General features: G+C 43.8%; 1 protein-coding gene and 1 long non-coding RNA gene across 2 annotated transcripts in view; one reads left to right on the top strand and one right to left on the bottom strand.

The window, feature by feature from the left end:
- Positions 1-1,593: 1,593 nt before the first annotated feature.
- Positions 1,594-15,425, bottom strand: LOC117099570 (zinc finger protein 501-like). The gene is made up of 5 exons (XM_033238816.1): positions 15,046-15,425; positions 14,158-14,246; positions 11,360-11,462; positions 10,803-10,889; positions 1,594-8,759 (listed from the first exon to the last, which is right to left on the bottom strand). The coding sequence occupies exons 1-5, from the start codon at positions 15,062-15,064 to the stop codon at positions 7,492-7,494; spliced, it is 1,566 nt and encodes a 521-aa protein (XP_033094707.1). The 5' UTR covers positions 15,065-15,425; the 3' UTR covers positions 1,594-7,491.
- Positions 15,426-15,428: 3 nt separating this feature from the next.
- Positions 15,429-22,795, top strand: part of LOC117099572 — a 30,864-nt gene continuing 23,497 nt past the window's right edge. The window contains exons 1-2 of the long non-coding RNA XR_004443889.1: positions 15,429-15,760; positions 18,035-18,112. This is a non-coding gene — a long non-coding RNA (uncharacterized LOC117099572). The remainder of the gene's footprint in view (positions 15,761-18,034; positions 18,113-22,795) is intronic.

The raw sequence follows: 22,795 nt of genomic DNA, 5'->3' as shown, positions 1-22,795 counted from the left end.
CTGGGTAAGAGTGAGACCTTGTTTCAAACCTCCTCCCCTCCCCCCAAAAAAACCCCAATATTATCTGTTATAAAGTATTCTTATGTTTAAAGAAAGTTGCTACCTAATCAGAAAACGTTCAAATCACCAGAGATTTGACAATTCTTAACCTGTATTCAGATAACAACCGAGTGTCAAAATACATAAAGTAAAACTTGACATAATATATAGACAAATATATGACAGTGGAAGCATATAAATTAGAAAAAGAATAAATTTGAAGGGCTCACATTACCTGATTTTGAGATTTACTACAAAGCTACAGTAATCAAGATAATGTGTGGTTTTGGCAAAGGGATGGACACACAGATCAATGGAATAGAACAGAAAACTGAGAAACAGAGCCACTTAAACACGAGCAATCAATTGTTGACAAAAGAGCAAAGGCAATTCAATGGAGAAACAATGTTTTCCACAAATGATGCTGAAACAGTTGGATAACCACATGTAAAAACAACGAGCCTAGACCTTTAACACATTATATAAAAATGTGAAAATTTTCACACTATGAAAAACATTACCATTAAGCTAGTAGAAGAAAAATTTCCTAAACGTTAGTTCGGGATGGGTTCTTAAATATGACACCAAAGTATGGTCCATAAAAGGAAAAACTGGACTTCATTAAACTTTAAAACCTTTGCTTTATAAAAGACACTGAAATAAAAATTGAATGAAAGAGAATAAAAAGACAAGCCACAAACTACAAAAATAAAACTAGGAAAACAAACAATAGAATTCTTTTAAAATGGCAAAAGATTTGAACACTTCAAAAAGATACACAGATGGACAAAAGCACATGAAAAGATGCTCAACATCATTAGTCATTAAGGAAATACAAACTGAAGCCACAATGAGATACCACTACACATCTACTAGAATGGATAAAATAAAAACAATGAGAATACCAGGTGTTGGCAAATTATGGAGCAACCACATCTTCACACATTGCTGGTGGGAAAACAAATTTAACCAATCATTCTGGAAAAGGTTGGCCCTGTGTTACAAAGGTAAACATATACTCACCATATGACCTAACCATTTCACTCCAATATTTACCGTACAGATACGAAAATTTATGTTCATACAAAAACCTAATCTTTGTAATAGTTTTATTCATAATCACCAAAAATTATAAACAACCTAAATGTGTTTCAGTGGGTTAATGGCTAAGAATACTGTAGCACCTAACGTGGAAAACGACTCAGCAATAAAAATTAATAAACAACACAACACTGATGAAAATCAAAGCCTTTATACTCAATGAGGGGTGGGGAGCCACTCTTTAAAAAAAGCAGCACAAGGGGAAGTTGTTGGTGCAGTGGAATTGTTCTGTACCCTTTGTGGTGATGGTTACACAAGTCTATATAGGTTGTTTTAAGACAGAACTGTGGAAGGAAGGAAGGAAGAAGGGAGAAAGAAAGAGAAAGGGGTGAAAGGAGAAGGAGGAAGATGGGAAGGAGGAGAGAGAGGGAGGAGGAAAAGGAGGAACTATTATAACCACACACACAATTACGGTGGTAGTCACAAGGGCAATATCTTCGTCAAACAAACACCTTTAAGTGGGTGAATTTTATTGTGCACTTTGATAAAAGTTGATTTTTGCAAAAGTTTAAAAAGTCAGTTATTTTAAAAGACTAGTAAAATGGACACATCTCTAGAAACATTACCAATAGAGGATACAAATAAGCAATATTAGGAAAGAAAAAAGGGACATAACTTCAGATAGAACAAGTACGTGAAAATAAAACCATTTTAAACAACTTGATGACCAAAAAGGATACATTCTTAGAAAAACCTACAACTTTCTAGAAGAAATAGTAAATCTAAATAGCCCCTAAAACCAACCAAACCACACACTACAAACACAATAACCCCAGTTTAACAGATGAATGCAACTAAAATTCAAGGGACACAAACTCCCCCAGACACAGAGAAAAAAAATCACGAAATTGCATTCCAGGAATGCAAGGATTCTTTAACATCAGAAAATCAATGTACTTTACCACATTAATAGATTAAAAGGAGCCACATGGTCATCTCAAAAGATGCAGATTTTAACAGGATCCCAGAAAACTTATTTAAAAAGATAAAAAGTATCATTCTACTATATTCACAGTTGTTTTTATTGGGCCACCACTGTGAAGCACACATGATGGATATGTCTTCTAATGACTGTATCATTAATACCTAATAGTTACATAGCACCTGATAGCTTACAAACCACATTTGCATTCATTTCCTACCTAACTCTAATCATTCTCAAGTAGGCATTAAATTTTAACACATCTATCTATGAGGAAATAGATTTCAAAGGATGAAGGTGACTTGTCCCAAATCTCAGTTATTTTCATTCTTTATTTTGTTGATTCTCTATGATCTCATGTCATATGGCAAATGAAAGGGAACAGATAGCCACATGTAGATAATATACAATTGGAAAAAAATCTGAAATTCTGAGTCCAGTTCTCCAGTGCTTCTCATATGCTTTTCAAACAAAAATACAAATACAAAAAATTTAACCCTACAGTTTATATTCTTAGTCATACCTATCCTTCTCAAGTTTATAACCTACAATTAAATACTGGTGTTTCCTCAATTTATAAACTATTGCTCCTTCAAAGCTACATGAAGCAGGCTGATAGTTTCTACCTATCAAATTGGCAGCTTATCCTCAGGAATCCAGTGAGCATTTCTTTTAGTACCTATTCCTAACTGGTTACAAATGACCTGTATATATCACAAACCCTATATATACCACAACTTGATGTGTGATTTCAGTGTCAAGCACAAGGATGTCACGGGAAAGGTGGAGCACTACTTTCTCCTACTGCTCTCACTAAGTACGACTAAAAATCTGGGATATTATATACAAAGCAAATATAAGAAAGTTCTAAAAGGTGGAGAGAGAACAGAACCTGAGGAAGAACACAGCAGTGACTTTCCTGGGTTTTCTTGTTGCCTCATCTATCCCAGATTGGGTTCTAGAGAAGCTGACAACCCAGAAATGCCAACAGGCACAGGCACAGACCAAAAAAAAAAAAAAAAAGCCCCAAGAAAAATCTGCTTTTTCTAGCCAAAGGACTGGAAAGGCAGTAGCCTAGCAAGACAGAAAATGTTTAGAAAACCACAATCCTACTTAAAAGACCACAGAAGCAAGCTATGGTCCTATCCCCACCAACAAAGGCCTATACTTCCACCGTCACCAGGCTGTAACAAGGCTCTCAGTCCTCCACCTTTAGCCTGGGGTGGTATCAGAGAAAACCAAGTGGGCAGATAGATTTCTAAAACCCACCCCTAAACACATCACCCTGGCAGTGTCCCCCCTACTCAGAGCCATCTCTCTTCTTTCTTACTGCTGTGGTCTCAGTAGAAGCCAAGTGGGGGGTCAAGACTTACACCAATTCCCAATAGTAATGATGTCACCCTCAACCCCACACCATGCTGTCAATCGAGGCCACGTAAATAGCAGTAACAAGGCATTCCTGATCTTCCCTGGCCAGTGCGGTGTCAGCGGAGGCCTAGTGGGGAGCTGTAAATCCCACCCTTGCCCAGCAGTAGTGAGGACCCCTGCCCCAGGAGTCATTAGAGGCCAATGGTGAACCTGGACTTCCAACACCAACTTAAAGAATTGAGGCAGCACCCCCCGCAACACTTTCTCCACCACAGTGGTATCAGAGGAGGCCTGCCAATGCAGAAGACTTCAATAGGATACCAAGTCTCACACCAAAATACTCCAAATGTCCAGACTTCAACTGAAAATCACTCATCACACCAAGAACCAAGAAAATCTCAACTTAAATGAGAAGATAACCCAAAGATGTCAATACTGAGATGACACAGATGTTAGGATAACCTGCAAGGATTTGAGAGCAGCCATCACAAAAACGCCTCAATGAGTAATTACAAACATGCTTAATACAAACAAAATAAGCAAAGAAAGGCTCTCAGCAAGGAAACAGAGCAAAGAATCAAATGCAACTAAAAAGTACAATAACTGAAATAAAATTCAAGGATGGTCTCAACAGCAGAATCAAAACGACAGAGGGAAGATCCAGTGAACTGGAAGACAGAACAACAGAAAATAATCTGGAGAGAGAAAACTGTGATGAACTATGTCCCCCCACCCCAATTCATTATGTTGACACCCTAACCCTCAATGTGACTATATTTGGAGATAGGTTCTGAGGAAGTAATTAAGGTTAAAAGAGACCTGAAAGGTGGGGTCCCAATCCAATTTCTCTCCACAACTGTGCACTGAGAACAGGTCATGTGAGAACACAGTGAGAGTGCAACCATCTACAAGCCAGGAACTGAACACTGTTGGATCCTGATTTTAGACTTACAACCTCCAGGACTTTGAGAAATAAACTTCTGTGGTTTGAGCCGCCCAGTCCATGGATGTTTGTGATGGCCGACCAAGCAGATTGAGATTCTGGTACCCAGAAGGCGGATGCTGCTGTAACATATGCCTCAAAATGTGGAGGCAGCTTTGGACAGGGTGATGGGTAGAGGCCAAGAGTTTTGAGGTACATGCTAGAGATGCAGATATTAAAGGCCACTCTGGCAAGGCCTCAGATAGCAATGAGGTACATATTATTACAACCAGAAAAAAAAAAAAGGTGGCTCTTGTTATAAAGTGGCAAAAAACTTATCTGAACTTTTGTAGTGTTTTCTGAAAGGCAGAACTTGAGAGTGATGAAACTGTTTATTTAGCAGATTTCTAAGCAAAGTACTGAAGGTGCAGCTTGGGTCCCCTTACTGCCTGTAGTAAAATGTGAGAGGAGAGGGATTAAGTGAAGAAGGAACTGTTAAGAAACAAGGAAGCACAATTAAAGAAATGTGAAAATTCCATTCGTATCACAAAAATATGAGAAACTTTGCTATGAAGAAAACACTAAGCGTGTGGCTTAAAAACTATTTCAACCATTTGATAAATAGATCAAATGGGTTTAGCAGCCCCAGGAGAAGCCAGGAATATAAATGGGATTATAACAGCAGAAACACAGCCACCTGGCACTAAAGGGGACAGAAAAACAACAAAGTAAAATGAAGGCAGGCTTTAGGACTTTTTAGATCCTATAGAACCAGACTAGAGAGCCATTTGTCTATGAAGATGTGTTATCCTTCAAGAAAAGAGAATGACCCTGAAAAGAATTCACACACCACTGGGGATGCCCCCTGTTCAAAGGGTGGAACCATCACCCTGGTTTCAACAGAAAGCCTCCAACTGAAGCCTTATGGGCAGAATTGCCCAGCAAAGGCTTGGGCGAGGGGCTACCTGACAGTACCAGAGATAGGACCTCTACCCCAGTGGGTCCGGGAAGCACTGAGCAAAAGAGGATTATTCTCATAAGATCTGACAAAACACAAGACCTAATGGAATTTGCCTTGCTAAGTTTTGGACTTGCTCAGGACACATCCCTCCTCCTACTTTCCTATTTCTCCCTCTGTGGAATGGGAATGCCTACATTATGTCCAGACCACAAATGTATTTTGGAAGCACACAACTTGTTTGGTTTCACAGGTTCACAGCTGGAGAGTAATTGTGCCTCAGGATGAACTGTACCTTGAGTCTTACCCGTATCTGATTTAGGTGATATTTACTTGAAGGTCTGGACTTTAGAGCTAACGTTAGAATGAGTTAGGGCTTTTGGGGCTGTTGGAGTGGAATAAATGTATTCCGCACACAAGGACATAAATTCGGTGGGGGGCTGGGGTGGAACGTTATGGACTAAATGTATCCCCTCTTCCCCAAAATTACGTTGAAGTCCTAATCCCCAATGTGAATTTATTTGGAGACAGGGTTTTCATGGGGGTAATTAGGGTTAAATGAGGTAATAAGGGCAGAGTCCTAATCTGCTAGAACTGGTGGACTGATAAGAAGAGGGAGCTATTTCTCTCTCCCTCTCCCAACTGGCCCATCTGCATGCACTATGGACATGAGAAGACACAGTGAGAAGGCAGCCATCCGTAAGCCAGGAAGAAAGCCCTCCTTAGAAGCAGAGTCAGCAGACACCTTGATCTTGGACTTCCCAGCCTTCAGAACCGTTAGAATTACGTATTTTTTTGAGTCACCTGGTCAGTCTATGCTATCTTGTTATGGCAGATTGAGTAGATTCAGACAAAAATCATCAAGAAAAAATGAACAGAGCCTCAGGAACTTGTGAGACTACAACCAAAGAGTGCACATTTCTTTCATTAGAGTCTGAGGAGAAAAGAAGTAGAAGGTGGGGGCTAAAATGTATTTAAAGAGATGAGGGCTGAAAATCTACCAAATTTGGCAAAAGACATAAACCTACACATTGAAGAAGCTAAGCAAACCCAATAGGGTAAACTAAAAGAAATTCACACCAAGATACAACACAGTACAACTTCCTAAAATTAAAAACTCTGCACTCAAAATAATGTGTCCAATAATCTTCAAAGTTTCAATGAAAAAAAAATATATAAAAAATGCCACCTGCCTCTACCCAAGAGTAAAATGGTAAAAGGTATTTCAAAGTCTTTTCCAGCTTTTCATAATCTAACATGCAGTGTCAGTGCAAATCTACAACTAAACTTTACTATAAGCTATACAAAATCTAAGGTACAAACTAGATACAACTGAGGTAAATCTTTATAAATAAGCACATTCTCAGGTAATTCAGATACCCTAAAACAGTTTGAACGCATCAAAGTTCTCTTCTGTACTCAATTTTCTAAGCTGTGGTTCTCGACCCTTGGAAATTAACATGATTTAGTAGGCGATGTCTCAGTAAGCAAGGTCTAAAAGACAGAAAGCGCAGACGCAAACACCCTGCATTACCCTGCAGCCAACAGTCCTCAGCTGCCCTCACAGAAACTTTTCAACAGGACAACTATGAAGTCTAATATTTTTCACGGTTGTGAACATTCAGTTGAGTAGTTAACATACTCAACATTTTTTGGGTTCATTCCCCGAGCTCTTTTTTTCTACCCTTTCCCTCTACTTCCTTTGGCTCTTTAAACTTAAGAACGAAGGACAACTTCCCTTCCACCACCACTCCTGACTCTGGACAAACTCATTGTGAATTCTCAATCTCTTATTTCTACTCACGCAACTTCCCTAAAAGTATAACTTATCTCTCTAAAACTTATATTCTTAGTATTATGAAAATATCTAGCACAGTCAAGATGCCCCCTTTCCACCACAGCATACCCCATTTCTCTCCCAAGGATATGGGAATTTACATACACGTTAGGGTGTTACAAACAATTTCCCTCTTTCCTGAGGGAAATTCAGTGTCCTCTGCCAGAACACTTTTAAAAAGGTAAAACTATACTTTCAGTCTATAATCATGCTACAACCCATATCAGCAGTGACTTCTCAATCACTTTTTTGCAACACCATCTTAAATTTCTTTGTAGATCCCCATGGCAAGCATGGTAAATGCTCAATAAGTATGCTCTGAATGTACCACATGTACATGGTCTTTATCCAGTATGAATTCTCTTGTGTTGGCCAAAGGTTAAATGCTCACTAAAAGCTTGGACGTATTTCTTGGTTTTCACTCCAGCATGAGTTTTCTGATGTTGACAGAGGGATGAGCTCTGGCTGAAGGCTTTTCCACATTCCTTACACTTGTAGGGCTTTTCTCCAGTGTGAGTTTTCTGATGCTTTGCAAGAGACGAGCTCTGGCTGAATGCTTTTCCACAATCTTTACATTTGTAAGGTTTCTCTCCAGTGTGTGTTCTCTGATGACGAATAAGGGCTGAGCGGTCACTGAAGGCTTTGGCACAATCATTGCATTTATAGGGTTTCTCCCCAGTGTGAGTTCTCTGGTGCTGAGTCAGGGCTGAGCAGTAGCCAAAGGCTTTCCCACATTCGTTACACTCATAAGGCCGCTCCCCAGTATGAGTTCTCTGGTGCTGAATAAGACCTGACCGATCACTAAAGGCTTTGCCACATTCGTTACACTTATAGGGTTTCTCTCCAGTGTGAATGACCTGATGCTGGGTAAGGAATGTGCTTTGGCTGAAGGCCTTCCCACATTCATTACACTCATAAGGTTTCTCTCCAGTATGAATTCGCTGATGTTGAGTGAGGTATGAACTCTGATTAAAGGCCTTCCCGCATTCATTGCATTCATAGGGTTTTTCTCCAGTATGAATGATGTGGTGCCGAATAAGGGCTGAGCGGTGACTGAAGGCTTTCCCACACTCATGGCATTCGTAGGGTTTCTCTCCAGTATGAATTCTCTGGTGCAGAGTAAGGTGTATGCTCTGGCTAAAGGCTTTCCCACATTCCTTACATTCATAGGGTTTTTCTCCGGTGTGAATTCTCTGATGTAAGACAAAAGCTGAGTAGTAACTGAAGGCTTTCTCACACTCACTGCATTTCCAAGGTTTCTTTCCTGCACAAATTCTCTCGTGCCTAATTATTTCAGAATTTTGTTTTAAGTTATTTTTAAATGACTCACAATGATGTAGTCTCTCTCCCTGCTGCTGAACAAGTAAGGACCTCCGAGTGCAATTTCTTCTAAATTCATCAAATTGGTAACTTCTCTCCCTAGAAGATTTCTGAGTGACATCCTCTTGTATTAAATGTTTCTCATGGTTTTCCTGCTGACTCTCTAAAGAATCCTCACATTCACTAGAACCTTCCTTTGAAAATCTTACAATTAACACCCCAGGGGCCGATTCTTCTTCAGAAATATCCTTCTCTGGAGTTAGCTCCTTGCCTTCTGGTATTGTTTCCCAGTCTGAAACAAGCAAAAATACACACGTGTATCATTTCCTACACTGAGAGAAAAATAACTGCTGGGGTAGGAAATTAATGAGACATGTTTGTTAAGAATATTTACAGGGAACACATGAACTTGAAAGCTCTCAAAAATAGTCTTGCAATCTTGGGAGAACACAAGAAAAAAAAGATGACTGGACAAAGAAGTACAGCTGCGTAAAAGGAGAGTGTGTACAGGTACTCAACGTTCCCCTATGCAGCAGGATAGGAAATAACGAAAAATAACAGAACGAGACTAACAAGAGGTGATGTGGAGAAATAGCAGATTTTTTTTTAAAGGACTTAGAGGAGACAGGGCTAGGATCAGAGAAAGATGATCTTCCAAAGACTCACTGTACCCATCTGACCAGAGCCTTATCATTTCTTGCCTCGAGAATGACCATCTTTAGCTAATCTCCTTGCCACCAATCCTTTCCTACTCCAGTATGTCCCAACCACAGCTAAAAGACTAATTGCTGAAAACCATCTCCCTTTCACAAAAATCTGTTGCTTCTACTGTTTCAAGATGAGACACAAATTCTAGAAGCTAGCATTCAACATGGTCCAGGTCTACAAACTCAAATGAGCACAAAGCTTATTAACTGGAAAGCAACTAATCACCTCTGATTGCTTACCATCACCCTAGACCCAGCAAACTGGAAAGAGTAAAACAGAACCAAGAAGAAAGAAAAAAGAGAGAAAAGAAAGAAAGAGAAAAACAGCAGTGTGTTGGGAGAGGAAGATTGAAACTCCATGTGTTCAGATTCGTCCCCAACCTCTCAAGATACCTGCCCCAAGTTCCTGGTCTTCCTAGTAAGAATTTGAGGGGGAAAAGCTTCATTGCTAAAAATGTTTAAATCCTTGCAAGCTTAAACGGTCTTTAATATCCATTCCAATCATGTCTCTACATGAAATAAATTAATACAATACAGTGTTCTCAACTAGTATACTCAGGGAAGTGCCTGGGATTTTAAAGGACAAATAGGTAGAATAGGTTAAAGGCAAATGGACTTCCAGCTAAGGGTAGTGGAAAAATTAAAGCCCCAAATGTTCATGAAGAACATAGGGTTAGTGGAGGACAGTGAGGGACTTGCCTATCTGATGTTAAGAGTTCAAACTGAAGAACAGAGAAGGCAAAAAAGTTAGGCAGGTAGACTAACAACGGCTTTGAAAGCAGGGAGAGGAATACAGAACCGGCAGAGGAAGCAACTCATTGGGGCATCTAGCAGTATTATGCTGCCTCAATTTTACAAGGATAAGAGTAAAGAAAGTATAATTAACCAATAGTCTATTGCAGTAATCCAGTTTGACAGAAGTAACAGGGTCAATCCATAACATCTTTCAAAAAAGTTACGAGGACTTAATAGCTATCATTTGCTTAGCATATAGCCAGGTACTGTTTAAAACATTTCTCTTGGATTATTTCCTTTGATCGTCACCACAACAGTATAAGCTCTGTGCTGTCACTATCCCCATTTCAACATTGGGGAAATTTAAGTCACAGAGAACATAAGTCACCTGTTAAAGGTCACAAAGCTAATGAGTACCTAAGATCGGGTTTAAACCAAGGAGCTTAGTTCCAAAGTCTGCAGTCTTAACCATCATGCCATGCCGCCTCTGCTTAGACAGAGAAGGTGGCAAGGGAAAACCCAGAGATGAATTTACAGTCATTGGTCTGAGACTCAAAAATATGGCGTCCGGCAAAGATAAAATGACACGTGGAAAATCCTGCTTTAGAGCCTTGAACCCAAGCAAGTTATTAACAAACATTAAAATGTTGGTCTCATTGCACCTTATTTGGGAAAAGAATTGGTGTGAAAGAGTAGAAAGTATTTACTTTCTAAAAACTCAAATTATAACTTTATAAACAGATTACCATCCACGGAGCTAGGATGTGGCACAGGGGAGAGACAGGGACTTCAACTTTTCCATGGGTCTAGCAATACCTGGACAGGCTCCTCCTCCATAAGCATTTCCACTGACAACCTGGGTTTTACGCGCGCTGTTTTCAACACGCACGCACCTGGACTGGCTGCTTTCGAAACGTCTCTCTTCAGTTCCTCCTCGTGCTCCAACTGAGAGATTACATCAGGTGTGGAAATTGGAAGCCCTATTCATAGGGAAAGAAAAAGGAGTCTGGTAAAGACCTCAGTGTTCGTTCCTTGGTCTTCAGGAACACGGTAAGAGAGGGAGAGAGTGAGGTCAGTTCTCCATTTCTTCCTCAACAGTGCTCACGAGGTAGGAAGACTGATAGGGGGTTGAGTCTCATCAATTTCACCTCCCCCTATTTAAAGAATAAGCATCCATTCTCTTAAGAGTTGTTTTCATTAGCACTTTGTCTCCACATCCTTGGTCAAGGAGTAGACAAGAAGGATGCTACAGGTCTATAAAATAAAGGTGTTTATGTCTAATTCCAGGAGTGTTAAAACTATATCCAGAAACAAAAGGCAGAAATTGCCTGTCTCAGGCCCTACTAGAATTAAGAATCATTGAATATAAGGACCCTGGAGCTCCTAGAAACGGAGGAGACCAAGGTACCACACTGGGTGAAATCACGGGCACAAGGGGAGCCATCCTTACCCAGCAAGACCAGATTCCTGGGCTTCTCAGGCACATCTCCCTGAGGAGAGTTCAGCTGCCTCCACTGGGTGAGAGCCTCGGCCATATCCCTGATCATCAGTTCCTGAAAAACCAAACACACTGGTGCCCACCAACGAGCCTCCTTCTAGAGGCCTCTGAAGAGGGCTAACGCTGACAGCACAGGAGGAGGAAGACAGGAAGGATAAAAAGAGGGCAGACAACAAGGCCTCGGCCACCCTTTCCAGTACTAACATTCTCTGGTGAATCTGTAGTCCACAGACTCACTCTTTGCCTCCAGGCAACAGAAATGCATATTACCTGCAAGTAGGAAGGAAAGCACCTTCAATGCAAAACTTGAAGGTATGAACTTCTTAGTTTATTTATCAATAAATTACAGAACTACAGAATTTGCTACTACTTATACAGGAAAAGGGAGAGAAAAATGTAATTCTGAATTAAATATTTTCCTTATGGTATAGTTTTTAAAATATATAGGGGTCAAGAAATTGAAGTATTGTTTTCTCCAGTTTTCCTAAGAATGAAATCAGTTCCATATATATTAAAAATTAAGACGTTTCCTACACGTCACAGAATATAGACTTATTTGTAAAACAGCATCTGAAGCCCAAAATATTATGAAAGTTCCCAGAGTGTTCTTGCCATTTTTCACGACGACCCTCATCAGTCTGCCCCTGTCGCCCAGCGAGCGGCGTTCTTTCATTTGCTTGAAGTGTGTGTCCTATTCCCTTTGTCCCCTTTACACATCCTGCTTCCTATTCCTGAATATTCTGCCCCCTGCCCCATCCTTTCAGCAACATGAATCCTTCTCTCCCTTCAGATCTCAGCTCAGGTGTGACTCAAGGGAAGCCTTCCCTGACTCTCCTGTTAGAACACATGTTCCTTCCTTCCCCTTGGGTTGTACACATAGAGGAGACCTTGTGACTAACATCAGCTCCACAGGAGCAGAGGCCAGGTCTATTTTTGTTCACTGAAGCAGCCCTAGTACTTGGCACAGAGTAGAAACTCTGTAAATATTCGTTGAATATTCGAATGAAGAAAGGAAGGAAGGAACAAGAATTAATAGAAATAAGTTTAAATGGGGTGTTCTATAAAAGTGTGCATGGGAACAGAAGTGGGGAGGAGAACAGAAGCATATTAAACACAGAAAACACTCCAGAAGTATTTAGCCTAACCTTCTTCTAGATGACAGGCACAAAGTTTAGTTTGTTTACTAAAATATTGAAATAAGGGAGTAGAGCAGGTAATGCTCTTTTGAGTCTGTTACTGCTGCTAAGACAAATGTCTAATAATTTTTCAAATTCTATTTTTTAAATTTCTATGCAACTATAGTTTAACTTAAAGTAAAATAAACCAGTCCTTGGGTTAGCAAATGAATCAGTTGTACGGCTCTTTAAACTACCACTTGGGCCACAGCCCCTTGAATGAATATATATATATATGAATCAAACGGTTAATTTTGTTTGTATTCAGCTTTCTAATGTATATTTCGTAGTCTTTCAAAAATTATTAGTAAAACAATGCACCTAATGACATAAAGTTAAAAGAACCACCTACTCTGAAAATCCTCTGCCCAAAATACACTCTTTAACACTTTAAGTAAGAAATCCCACACATAAGGTCATATGCCTCAGGAGTAATCAGCACAAGTAATATAACTTGCACCATCTTCGTTCTGTACAAACAATGCTAACACCAACAGACTAACAGGCAGTTGCTCTCAGACTTCAGTTCCCTAAGAAAACCTCAGCAATCTACTCACTTAAGTGCATGTGCCGGGGTTGGGAAGGCACAGGCAGGCCAATCAGACACTGTCAGCAGGTGCTACTGACTTTCTCTCCCCTCATCTCTCTGAACTCAATCTGCAAATTCACAGATCAAAATCAATACTGGCATTTTCTCCCATGGTTTTATAAGGATCATCAGTACCTGTATGCTGTTAGGCCTGGTGTGACAGAAACAGAGTCCCAGCACCTGAACCAAAGGGTCTGCCAATCTCCCACTGTCTTGGCCAGATCTTACAGAAGCATCTTTACGAATCTTCTCTCTCCAATCAGCTATGGCATGTTTTGTCCTGCTGGGCCTCTAAAAACCTTCATGGGGCCTCTGGAATAAGACTGAGTGTAGATTGTCCTGGGGTCTGGGTACAACACAGCCAAGCTTCCCTTACCACAGTCTAGGTCACCCCACAGCGACTCACACATCCACACATCCTTGAAAGACCTCCAACTCCCTCATTATTTGAAGACTCTTTTTCCTTTTTTGGCCAAAGCTGTTCTCTCTTGGAATATTCCCTTATTCTACCCTCCAACTACCCAATCTCTCTTGTTTTTCAAAGTACAGTTTTTATCCCACACTTCTCCCAAACAGATGATTAAAAAAAAAATCTCTTTCAGAGACTTTTATGACTTGTCTGGACCAATCATTTCTACGTTTAAAACATATCTATTTCCTCATGTTTATTTTATTTATATATCTCTCACTGCCTTAGTAAACTCCACGATGCAGGAGCAAGTGGCTTTTACTTCTTTGCACCTCACCAAGGCCAATTACAGTACTGAGTGTGTGTGCAGCAAACATTCAGTGGGTAGAGAGAAAGCAACGCTGGGAAGAGAGTTCTGCACAACCCAAGAGCACTTCCTGTGGGGTTCGTCAGTCATCAGTTTATCAGGATGAACCCAGTGGTTTAGGAATCCGGGCTGAGCAATTCTGTAACAATGGAAGGAAACATATCCTTGCTCTGAGAACAGAAGGAAAAAAAAGAAGAAATCTAAACTTACCTGGGACCCAGGGGTCAGCAGCACAGCAGTCACGTCATTTTCTTTTGGGTTTCCAGCATGGAGAAGGTCTGAGTCCTCAAAAAGTGATCCTAAAAGTGGAGACAGGAGCCATGAAGATTACTCTTTCCTTGCAATAAACTAGCAGGAAGTGCCACACACCAGCTAGTTGTCATCTAAGAAGAGTCAACACTGGGAACCAAAGGACAATCGCATACTATCCTTTAATCAAGACAGCCTTGACCATCGCTGCCTCAGGCTCCTCCTGTTCTCCTCTGCCGTTAAACTCCAGTAGAATGAGCATCTAGACATACAAATCAAACATATTTTTATCCTGCATGTGCTAAGTAGTCAAAATAATACTCCAAGTCTTCGTATGTCCATGCTTCAGTGATTCACCTCTGCTGTATTTCAGGCTCACAGGATGAACGAAGACTAAATTCTTTTTGAACATTGGCTTTTCAGGTATTGATACGATACCGACTGACTCAGAAAAGTGATGGGTCTTACGGAAAAACCACCACCACCAGCAAAAACAAACCAAGATCGTAAACAAACTCCGTGACTTCTCAAATCCCCGCTTTCCCTTCCTTCCAAAAGGGTCAGATAGTCCCTTCCTATTGCCTTATGGGGCTCCTCTAGGATCAAAAAAGAAGTCATTATCAAAAGCCAAACTTCAGATGTGTTGATATCTTCCGGTGGGCAAGGGAGGCATCCAGCGCCTACAGACCAGGAGGGCAATGGAAGTGGCGGGCTGTCCCTCAAAACCCCAAGTGAGACCGGCTAGCAGGAAGGGGCTCGTGACGCTACTCCTTCCTGAGCCTGCCCCAGGCTTTCTCCCTTTCTCCCTCTCCAGCGGGCACCAAGGCCCCCTCACTCCCAAATGCTCACCTCTGCCCCCAGGTTCCATGGAGTCTCCTTCCTCCAGCCCGCGCTGGAGGCAACCGCCGCGGGGGAAGGGGCCGGGGGTCCGCCGCTCGGGTATCCCAAGAGGCCCGGAACGCACGCGCTGGCGGCCCGGCGCCCCCACCCGGGGGTCCTCCCGCCACCCTCCTCCCGGGCACTCAGACTAAAAGGGGATGCGCTCAGCCCTCCTCCACCCTGGGTTCGACCTCCGGCCACACTGTCAAGCCGAGCCCGACTACACAGGCATCTATAATCGCGGGCTGCGACGCCTAGCGCCGGCCAACCGCGAGGCCGGACTACCACTCCCAGAATCCTCCGCGGGCGCGGCTGGCGACCCTCACGCCCAACGCCGCTTCCCAGAGGACCCCGCGGCCTCCTGCCCCTGGGCTGACTTTCTTGGCGCCGCGCGCGCCTGACCGGCCTGAAGGAGCGCTCCCAGCTGGCGAATCTCTGCCCGTGGCTGTCGAAGCGCCGCTCCTCCCTCAGTGCCGACTGTGGGCGGCGGACGCGCCAAACCCCGCCTGACGTGGGACTTTCGCATCCCCGCTACGGTGACGGCGGAAGGCGCGCCCCTGACCCACGTGGGATCCTTCCCGGGCTGCGGTGCTCCCTCGGAGGGGAGGCGCCCGGCGGCATCCCCGCTGCTGCGCCTCCATGCATCGGCCCTTCGCGGCCGGCACAGAGGGGATCTCAGTTTAAAGTGAGCGGGGATGTTTGTTCCATATTGCACCTCGGAATAAAGAAAAATGGAATTTCAATCCCGAAATCACCTCAACCCCAACAAGAGCCACGTCTCCAAGAAGAACCAGTAAACTAGTGCTGCTGCCCCAAGGAGCCTGGAGCCTGGATTCTGGAGGTCTTGCAGACTCCCCAGGAGCTCTAGGGGTGGGCGGGTCTTCAGGCTAGTGCGTGTTTTCACTTACCTTCCCACGTTAAAGTGCCAGCTTTCTGTCCAGTTCCGATTCCCAAGAGAAAATCTAATTAGCTATGTGCGTGTTTGGATACAAGCCACAATGTCCAATTGACCTTTCTCCAACAGAATCTCCAATTTTTAGATAGGCTCAAGGCTTCCCAAGGCTTATCATTATTCCTGCCCTTTGCCCTCCCCAGCACCCCCAGCCCCTTGCTGCCTGGAACATAGTGAATCATCATGGGCCCTGTGAACTAGGTTACACCCTAGGGATGGTAAACCAACAAGGTAGAAGGAACGGAGCCCTGAGTAATTTGTTGGAACAGAGCTTGGGCTTTAGCCTGAGAGAGATGCAGACTTCTATTTTGTATAAGCCACTGTTATTTTGGGTTTCTTCTGCACAGATAACCACACTTACCTCTAACTGGTCCATAGATTGGCTATGTTTGATACAGGCAGCTAGGGCTGGTGGGGATAAAGGACATGTGGTAGAGACACAGCTGTGCCAGCTCAAATGGCAGCCAAAGGGAGTCTCCCCAGCCTTCCTTCCGCAGGAGATACGGGATGGGCAGTTTCCTTCACAAGATGCTTCATATGAAAGATACCACTCGCTGATGTTACGGAAACCTCAGGGATAAGGTCTAGGCCCTGCAGCTTGCTGCACAAAAAAGCCAGTCACTGAGAGGAGTATTGCCAAGGAAGAAGGCTTTAGTCAGGTGCTGCAGCCAAGGAGATGGGAGACCAGCTGCAAATCCATCTCCCTGACCTACGAAAACCAGGGGTCTATGTAGCAGGGAAGAAATGTAACCGTGTGGGGGGAAACAGGAACTAGGGAGACATAAGGAAGCAATCATGATGAATGAGGGGTCTGGTGTATCCTTGTCTGGATGCCGTCATCTGCTGTGTTTCAGTTCTTAGATACTTTTTTTTTTTTCATCAAATACTCTCTCAGAATCACCTTTTGATACTTTTTTGAGAGGCCTGAGGGTCTTTCCTGAGGAAGGAACTATGATAAAACAAGTATAAGCTTCAAACTTTAAAACCAGAGAGTCTGCCGGTCGCGGTGGCTCATGTCTGTAATCCCAGCACTTTGGGAGGCCGAGGTGGGTGGATCACTTGAGGTCAGGCGTTTAAGACCAGCCTGGCCAACATGGTGAAACCCCATCTCTACTAAAAATAGAAAAATTAGCTAGGCCTGGTGGCACACGCCTGTAATCCCAGCTGCTCGGGAGGCTGAGGCAGGAGACTTGCTTGAACCCAGGAGGCGGAGGTTGCAGGAAGCCGAAATCGTGCCACTGCACTCCAACTTGGGCAACAGAGTGAGACTCCATCTCAAAAACAAAAAGCAAAGAATCACTGTGTATGTTTATCCAACATAAAATCTATGGGACTATTGGGCTGGTTTCAATGTGTCTGGAGCACCCCTTTCTTCTTGTTGCTAATCATCCCCATCACAGATATCCCTTCTTTGTTACCACATCAATTGTCAGTCCTCATCTCACTTTATTAATAGCAGGTAATAACACTTGGCTGCTCCCTGCTCCTGGAAATACTTTCTGGGTTTCTTCCTCCTTGACTGGTCACTTTTTCTCAATCTCATGAGGTATTTCCTCTTCTCTCCACCTCTAAACCAGTGTTTTCCAAACAACAGTCATGCATCACTTAACCACCAGGATACCCCCGGAGAAATGCGTTTTTAGGTGATTTTGTTCTTGTGTGAACATCATAGAATGTATTTATGAAAACCTAGACTGTATCACCTACTACACACCCAGGCTATATGGCATAGCCTGTTGCTCCAAAGCTATAAACATGTACAGCAGGTTATGTGGTGAATACTGTAGGCCATTGTAACACAATGCTATTTGTGTATCTAAACATAACATAGGATACAACATATCCTGTGCACCTCTATAGGGCACTTACCATGATTGGAGCTTGCAAGACTGGAAGTCATTCTGTTACCAAAACACTGTCATCTCCTAGAATAGCAATGCCTGCTTCCAGGATAACTCCCGAAGGACCTCTCTGAGGCTGTTTTACAGTTAACTTTCTTTCTTGTAGGTCTAGGTCCTGCCACTCACCGCACAGGAAGCCAATGACTGAGATGATTATTGGGTGATGCAGCCTGGAAGATGGGAGGTCAGTATCAAATCCATCTCCTTGACCCACTGAAGTTAGGAGTTTATATAGCAGGGAAGAAATGTAACAATGTGTGGGAAAATAGGAACTCAGGAGAGGTAGGATGGCAATCATGATGCATGAGAGGCCTGGTGTCTTACTGTCTGAGTGTAGTGATCTGGTGAGTTTCCCTTCTTTGATACTTTTTTTTTTGAGACGAAGTTTCTCTCTTGTTGCCCAGGCTGGAGTGCAGTGGCACGATCTTGGCTCACTGCAATCTCCGCCTCCCCAGGTTCAAGCGATTCTCCTGCCTCAGCCTCCTGAGTAGCTGGGATTACAGGGGCCTGCCACCACGCCCGGCTAATTTTTTGTGTTTTTAGTAGAGACGGGGTTTCATCATGTTGACCAGGCTGGTCTTGAACTCCTGACCTCAGGTGATCCACCCATCTTGGCCTCCTAAAGTGCAGGGATTAGAGGTGTGAGCCACGGTGCCCAGCCCGTTCTTTGATACTTTTGAGAGGTCTGGAGTTCTTTCCTGAGGAAGGAACTCAGACAAAACAAATTTAAGTTTCAAGCTTTAAGACTAGAAGGGACACATTCTATGTTTATAAAAAAAAAAAAAACAAACAAAACTTGTCTATGGAACTGTTGGGTGGGTTTCAGCTCTGGGTGTGTCATTGAATGGTGAGTGAATGTGAAGGCCTATGGCATTACTATAAACTACTGTAGACTTTATAACTGTTTCACACTTAGGCTACATTAAATTTATAAAAAGAATTGCCCTTCAATAAGTTGCCTTTTCTGGCCAGGTGTGGTGGCGGGCAGATCACCTATCAGGAGTTCGAGTCCAGCCTGGCCAACATGGCGAAACCCCGTCTCTACTAAACATACAAAAATTAGCTGGGCGTGGTGGCACATGCCACTAATCCCAGTCACTTCGGAGGCTGTGAGACAGGAGAATCTCTTGAACCCAGTAGGCAAAGGTTGCAGTGAGCTGAGATCGCGCCACTGCACTCCAGCCTGGGTGACAGAGCAACACTCCATCTCCAAAAAAAAAAAAAAAAAAAAGAAGAAGAAGAAAAGAAAAAGCTAAGAACTAAGGCACAAACACACACATTAGCCTAGGCCTATGCAAGGTCAGGGTCTTCAATCTCACCGTCTTCCACCTTCATATTTTGTCCCAGTGGAAGGTCTTCAAGGGCAGTAACAGGCATGGAGCTGTCATCTCCTGGGATAGCAATGCCTGCTTCTGGGATACCTCCCGAAGGACCTCTCTGAGGCTGTTTTACAGTTAACTTTTTTTCTTATAAGTAGGAGTATACAGAGTATATTCTAAAATAATGATAAAAGGTATAGTATAGTAAGTACTTAAACAGTAACATAGTTGTTTATTATCATTAGCAAGTATTATATACTGTAGATAATTGTATTGCTGTACTTTTGTACAACTGACAGTGCAGTAGGCCTGTTTACACCAGCATTGTCACAAGCACGAGTAATGTATTGTGCTAATGGCTACGTTACTAGGCAATAGGAATTTTTCAGCTTCATTATAATTGTTTGGAACCACCATCATATATGTGGTCTGCCATTGACTGAAATGCTGTTTTGTGGCACACAATTATATGGTAATCAGAATCATCTGAAAGTCTTGTTAAAACACAGTGCTGAACTCCACCCCCATTCAGGTGGTCTGAGGTGGTTCCTGAGAATTTGTGTTTCCACCAACTTCCCAGATGATGCTGAAGCTGCTCATCTGAGAACCAACCAAATGTTGAAATGCCCCAGAGCTCAGGCCTTGGGCCTCTCTTCTTCTGTCAACACTGGGATAGCAGTGCCTACTCTTAGATGATCTTGTTCCACCCACATGCTCTAAATACCACCCAAATGTGGTCAGCTTCCAGTTTTTTTTTTTTTTTTGAGACGGAGTCTCGCTCTGTTGCCCGGGCTGGAGTGCAGTGGCCTGATCTCAGCTCACTGCAAGCTCCGCCTCCCGGGTTTACGCCATTCTCCTGCCTCAGCCTCCTGAGTAGCTGGGACTACAGGCGCCCATCACCTCGCCCGGCTAGTTTTTTGTATTTTTTAGTAGAGACGGGGTTTCACCGTGTTAGCCAGGATGGTCTCAATCTCCTGACCTCGTGATCCACCCGTCTCGGCCTCCCAAAGTGCTGGGATGACAGGCTTGAGCCACCGCGCCCGGCCAGCTTCCAGTTTATATCTCCAGCCTGGGCTTGTCCAAACCCTGACCTGGAGCTGTCTCCTCTATCTCTGGATTTGATGTTTCATAAACATCTTTAATGTAGCATGTTTGAAAGCGAACCTCTGCTGTTCCCCCTTCTCCACTGCCAAACCTCTTCCCCCTGCAGTTTCCCCACCTCAGTAAATGGCAACTTGATCCTTTGGTTGCTCAATTCAGATATCTTGGAGTCACCATTTTCTTTATCTCACGCCGCACATCCAGTTCCTCAGAAAATTCTGTTGGCTCTACTCTTTTTTTTTGAGACAGTCTCGTTCTGTCACCCAGGCTGGAGTGCAGTGGCGCAATCTTGGCCCACTGCAACCTCTGCCTCCTGGGTTCAAGAGATTCTCCTGCCTCAGCCTCCCGAGTAGCTGGGACTACAGGTGCCGCCACCACACCCAGCTCAGCCTGCATAATCCTTCTCCCACATGGCCGCCAGGCTTGCTCTCTCACCAGCGCCAAGCCTCTGTTCACCATCTCTGTGAAGTCTTTTTGTCCTTCATTACTTTATTGCTTTTCCATAGCACCTATCTCTTTCTGATATTATAATTATTGATTTTATTTGTTGAGTGTCCCCCAGTGCACATGCACCAGGGATCAGGCTCCCTGGGGAAGGAGCATCCCCAGAATATTTACTAGTACTGACATGATCAGTGACTGAAGGACAAACAGGTGAAGATTTGGGGAACATAAGAGAGAGAGAGGTGCCAAAGGCCTCAGATAGTGTGAGAGGCAGGCAGACCTGAGGCAGGAAGTCAGGCTTGGAGTGAAGCAGCAGAGGGAGTTCATCGGGCCTGTGTCTTGTGCCTCGTCACATCCCTTAGGCCTCTGCAGAGACCCTCGGCCATTTGCTCCACTTCAGCTGCCAGGGCCTGTCAGTCCACTCAGCTCTTCCGTTTGCACCACCTGCAGCTGGACGGTGACCTGCCTGGGAGTGCCAGGCTCTCCTGCCAGCCAAAGGCCAAAGAGCTGCACACTCGGGTTTCGGACCCCTCATACCACTTCCAGCCTTGTTGAAGGGCCATACAGTGGGTTGTGGGGTCTGGCTTCCCTAGGAGTGGCTGGGTGATGCCACCTGAAGTGTGGGGGTGTCCGAGAGGTAGAGGGAGCTGAGCAGATTAATTCCTTCGGCTTCCCTTTACCCATTATTGCTCTGAGGCACGGTCGCTGCACATACATTGGAATGTGGGCTTCTTACAGAGCCGAGTAGATGCACATGCTGAATAATCTGTCTCCCAGCTGGTGGAGTAAAAGTCGACAGGCAAACATCATCTTGCATTTCTTCCCATCCTTTCCTGCTTCACTCCCTTTTCCTCACTCATGTTGCCCTAGGTTTGCACCTCATAAAGCACCAGCTCTTAATCCTTGCCTCAAGCTCTATTTCCTAGAGAATTTGGGCCAAGACTAGGAGCATGACTGCCTGTGACCCCTGGTCCCTCTAATGGCAGCATTGTTGCAAGGGAGAACTGTGGGCCAGGAGCAGTGACTCATGGTGGAGCAGGAGCAGTGGTTAGGATCACATGATGAAGGCAGAGGCACAGGCCTGGATCAAACGAGGAGGAGCCTGGAGACAAGCCCCTGGGGGAGGATGACACAGGGGCTCTGGTCCTAGCACCAGGAACTTCAGGGAAGCAAATCCCTTACTCCCTTACTGTCTTAGAGTTGCTCAAGGAGGCTTAGTGTCATGGCCAGAGCCTTAAAGAACTCTAGTATAGCAGGAATTGACTTGTGACATTTCTGGCCATCTCTGACTGATGATGAACTCACGTTGGTGATAGAGGAGCTGTTGCAAACAGCAGTCCGGAAAAGAGCCGCAGAATGAGGCCAAGACAGCTGCTGACATCACAAGCAATAACCAGATGGACTTCTGGAACCTGATAAATGCCGACCTGGCATTTTATCTAGTATTTGAAAGGAGCAACCATGAAGACTGAAGCATGCAAAGATATCTGGGACATGGAGGTCTATATGGGCAGTTTCTGTCAAGCCAGGTGATACAGTGGTCCACACCCACTTTGCCCAGACACAGGACATTCAGGGCTGGTTTTAGCCTGTCTTTGGTTTGCTGATATCTGCTTGGCTTGTTCCCCCACAATAGCTAAACGAGTATTATGGATTCTTTGAAACTCATAAAGTCATAATCAATAGAGGGGGTCTTATTTCCATCCGTGCTTCCATCAGATAGACTTACTGATATGGCTTTTCAAGGGAGTTATGGAAAACTCCCATTTCCTAGCAGGGCAGCTGTTGGGTTATTAGGAAAGAAACAGCAGGAATGGGCACCCATGTTGTGAGGAAAACAAATAGACCTTTAGATGAGAAACACTTTCCAGCCTATATCCTGTCATTCTCTCGCACCGAGAGGATGCTTGGGATGTCCCTTTCACCACCTCCAAACAACAGAATGAGATAAGTAGTAGACCTGGAGGGTCATCAGGCATCTCTACAGCCAGGTGTAATAATAG

Source organism: Trachypithecus francoisi, unplaced genomic scaffold (genome assembly GCF_009764315.1).
Source record: "Trachypithecus francoisi isolate TF-2019V2 unplaced genomic scaffold, Tfra_2.0 Lachesis_group17, whole genome shotgun sequence".
NCBI classification, from domain to species: Eukaryota; Metazoa; Chordata; class Mammalia; order Primates; family Cercopithecidae; genus Trachypithecus; species Trachypithecus francoisi.
This window is presented reverse-complemented; position numbering and strand designations above follow the sequence as displayed.

What these genes read in the sequence shown, in the direction of transcription:
- LOC117099570 (XM_033238816.1), bottom strand. An exon ending in TGCTGACCCCTGGGTCCCAG is followed by an intron (nt 11,463 to 14,157) that starts GTAAGTTTAGAT and finishes TTGGTTTTTCAG; the next exon opens with GAACTGATGATCAGGGATAT. An exon ending in TTCGAAAGCAGCCAGTCCAG is followed by an intron (nt 8,760 to 10,802) that starts GTGCGTGCGTGT and finishes TGCTTGTTTCAG; the next exon opens with ACTGGGAAACAATACCAGAA.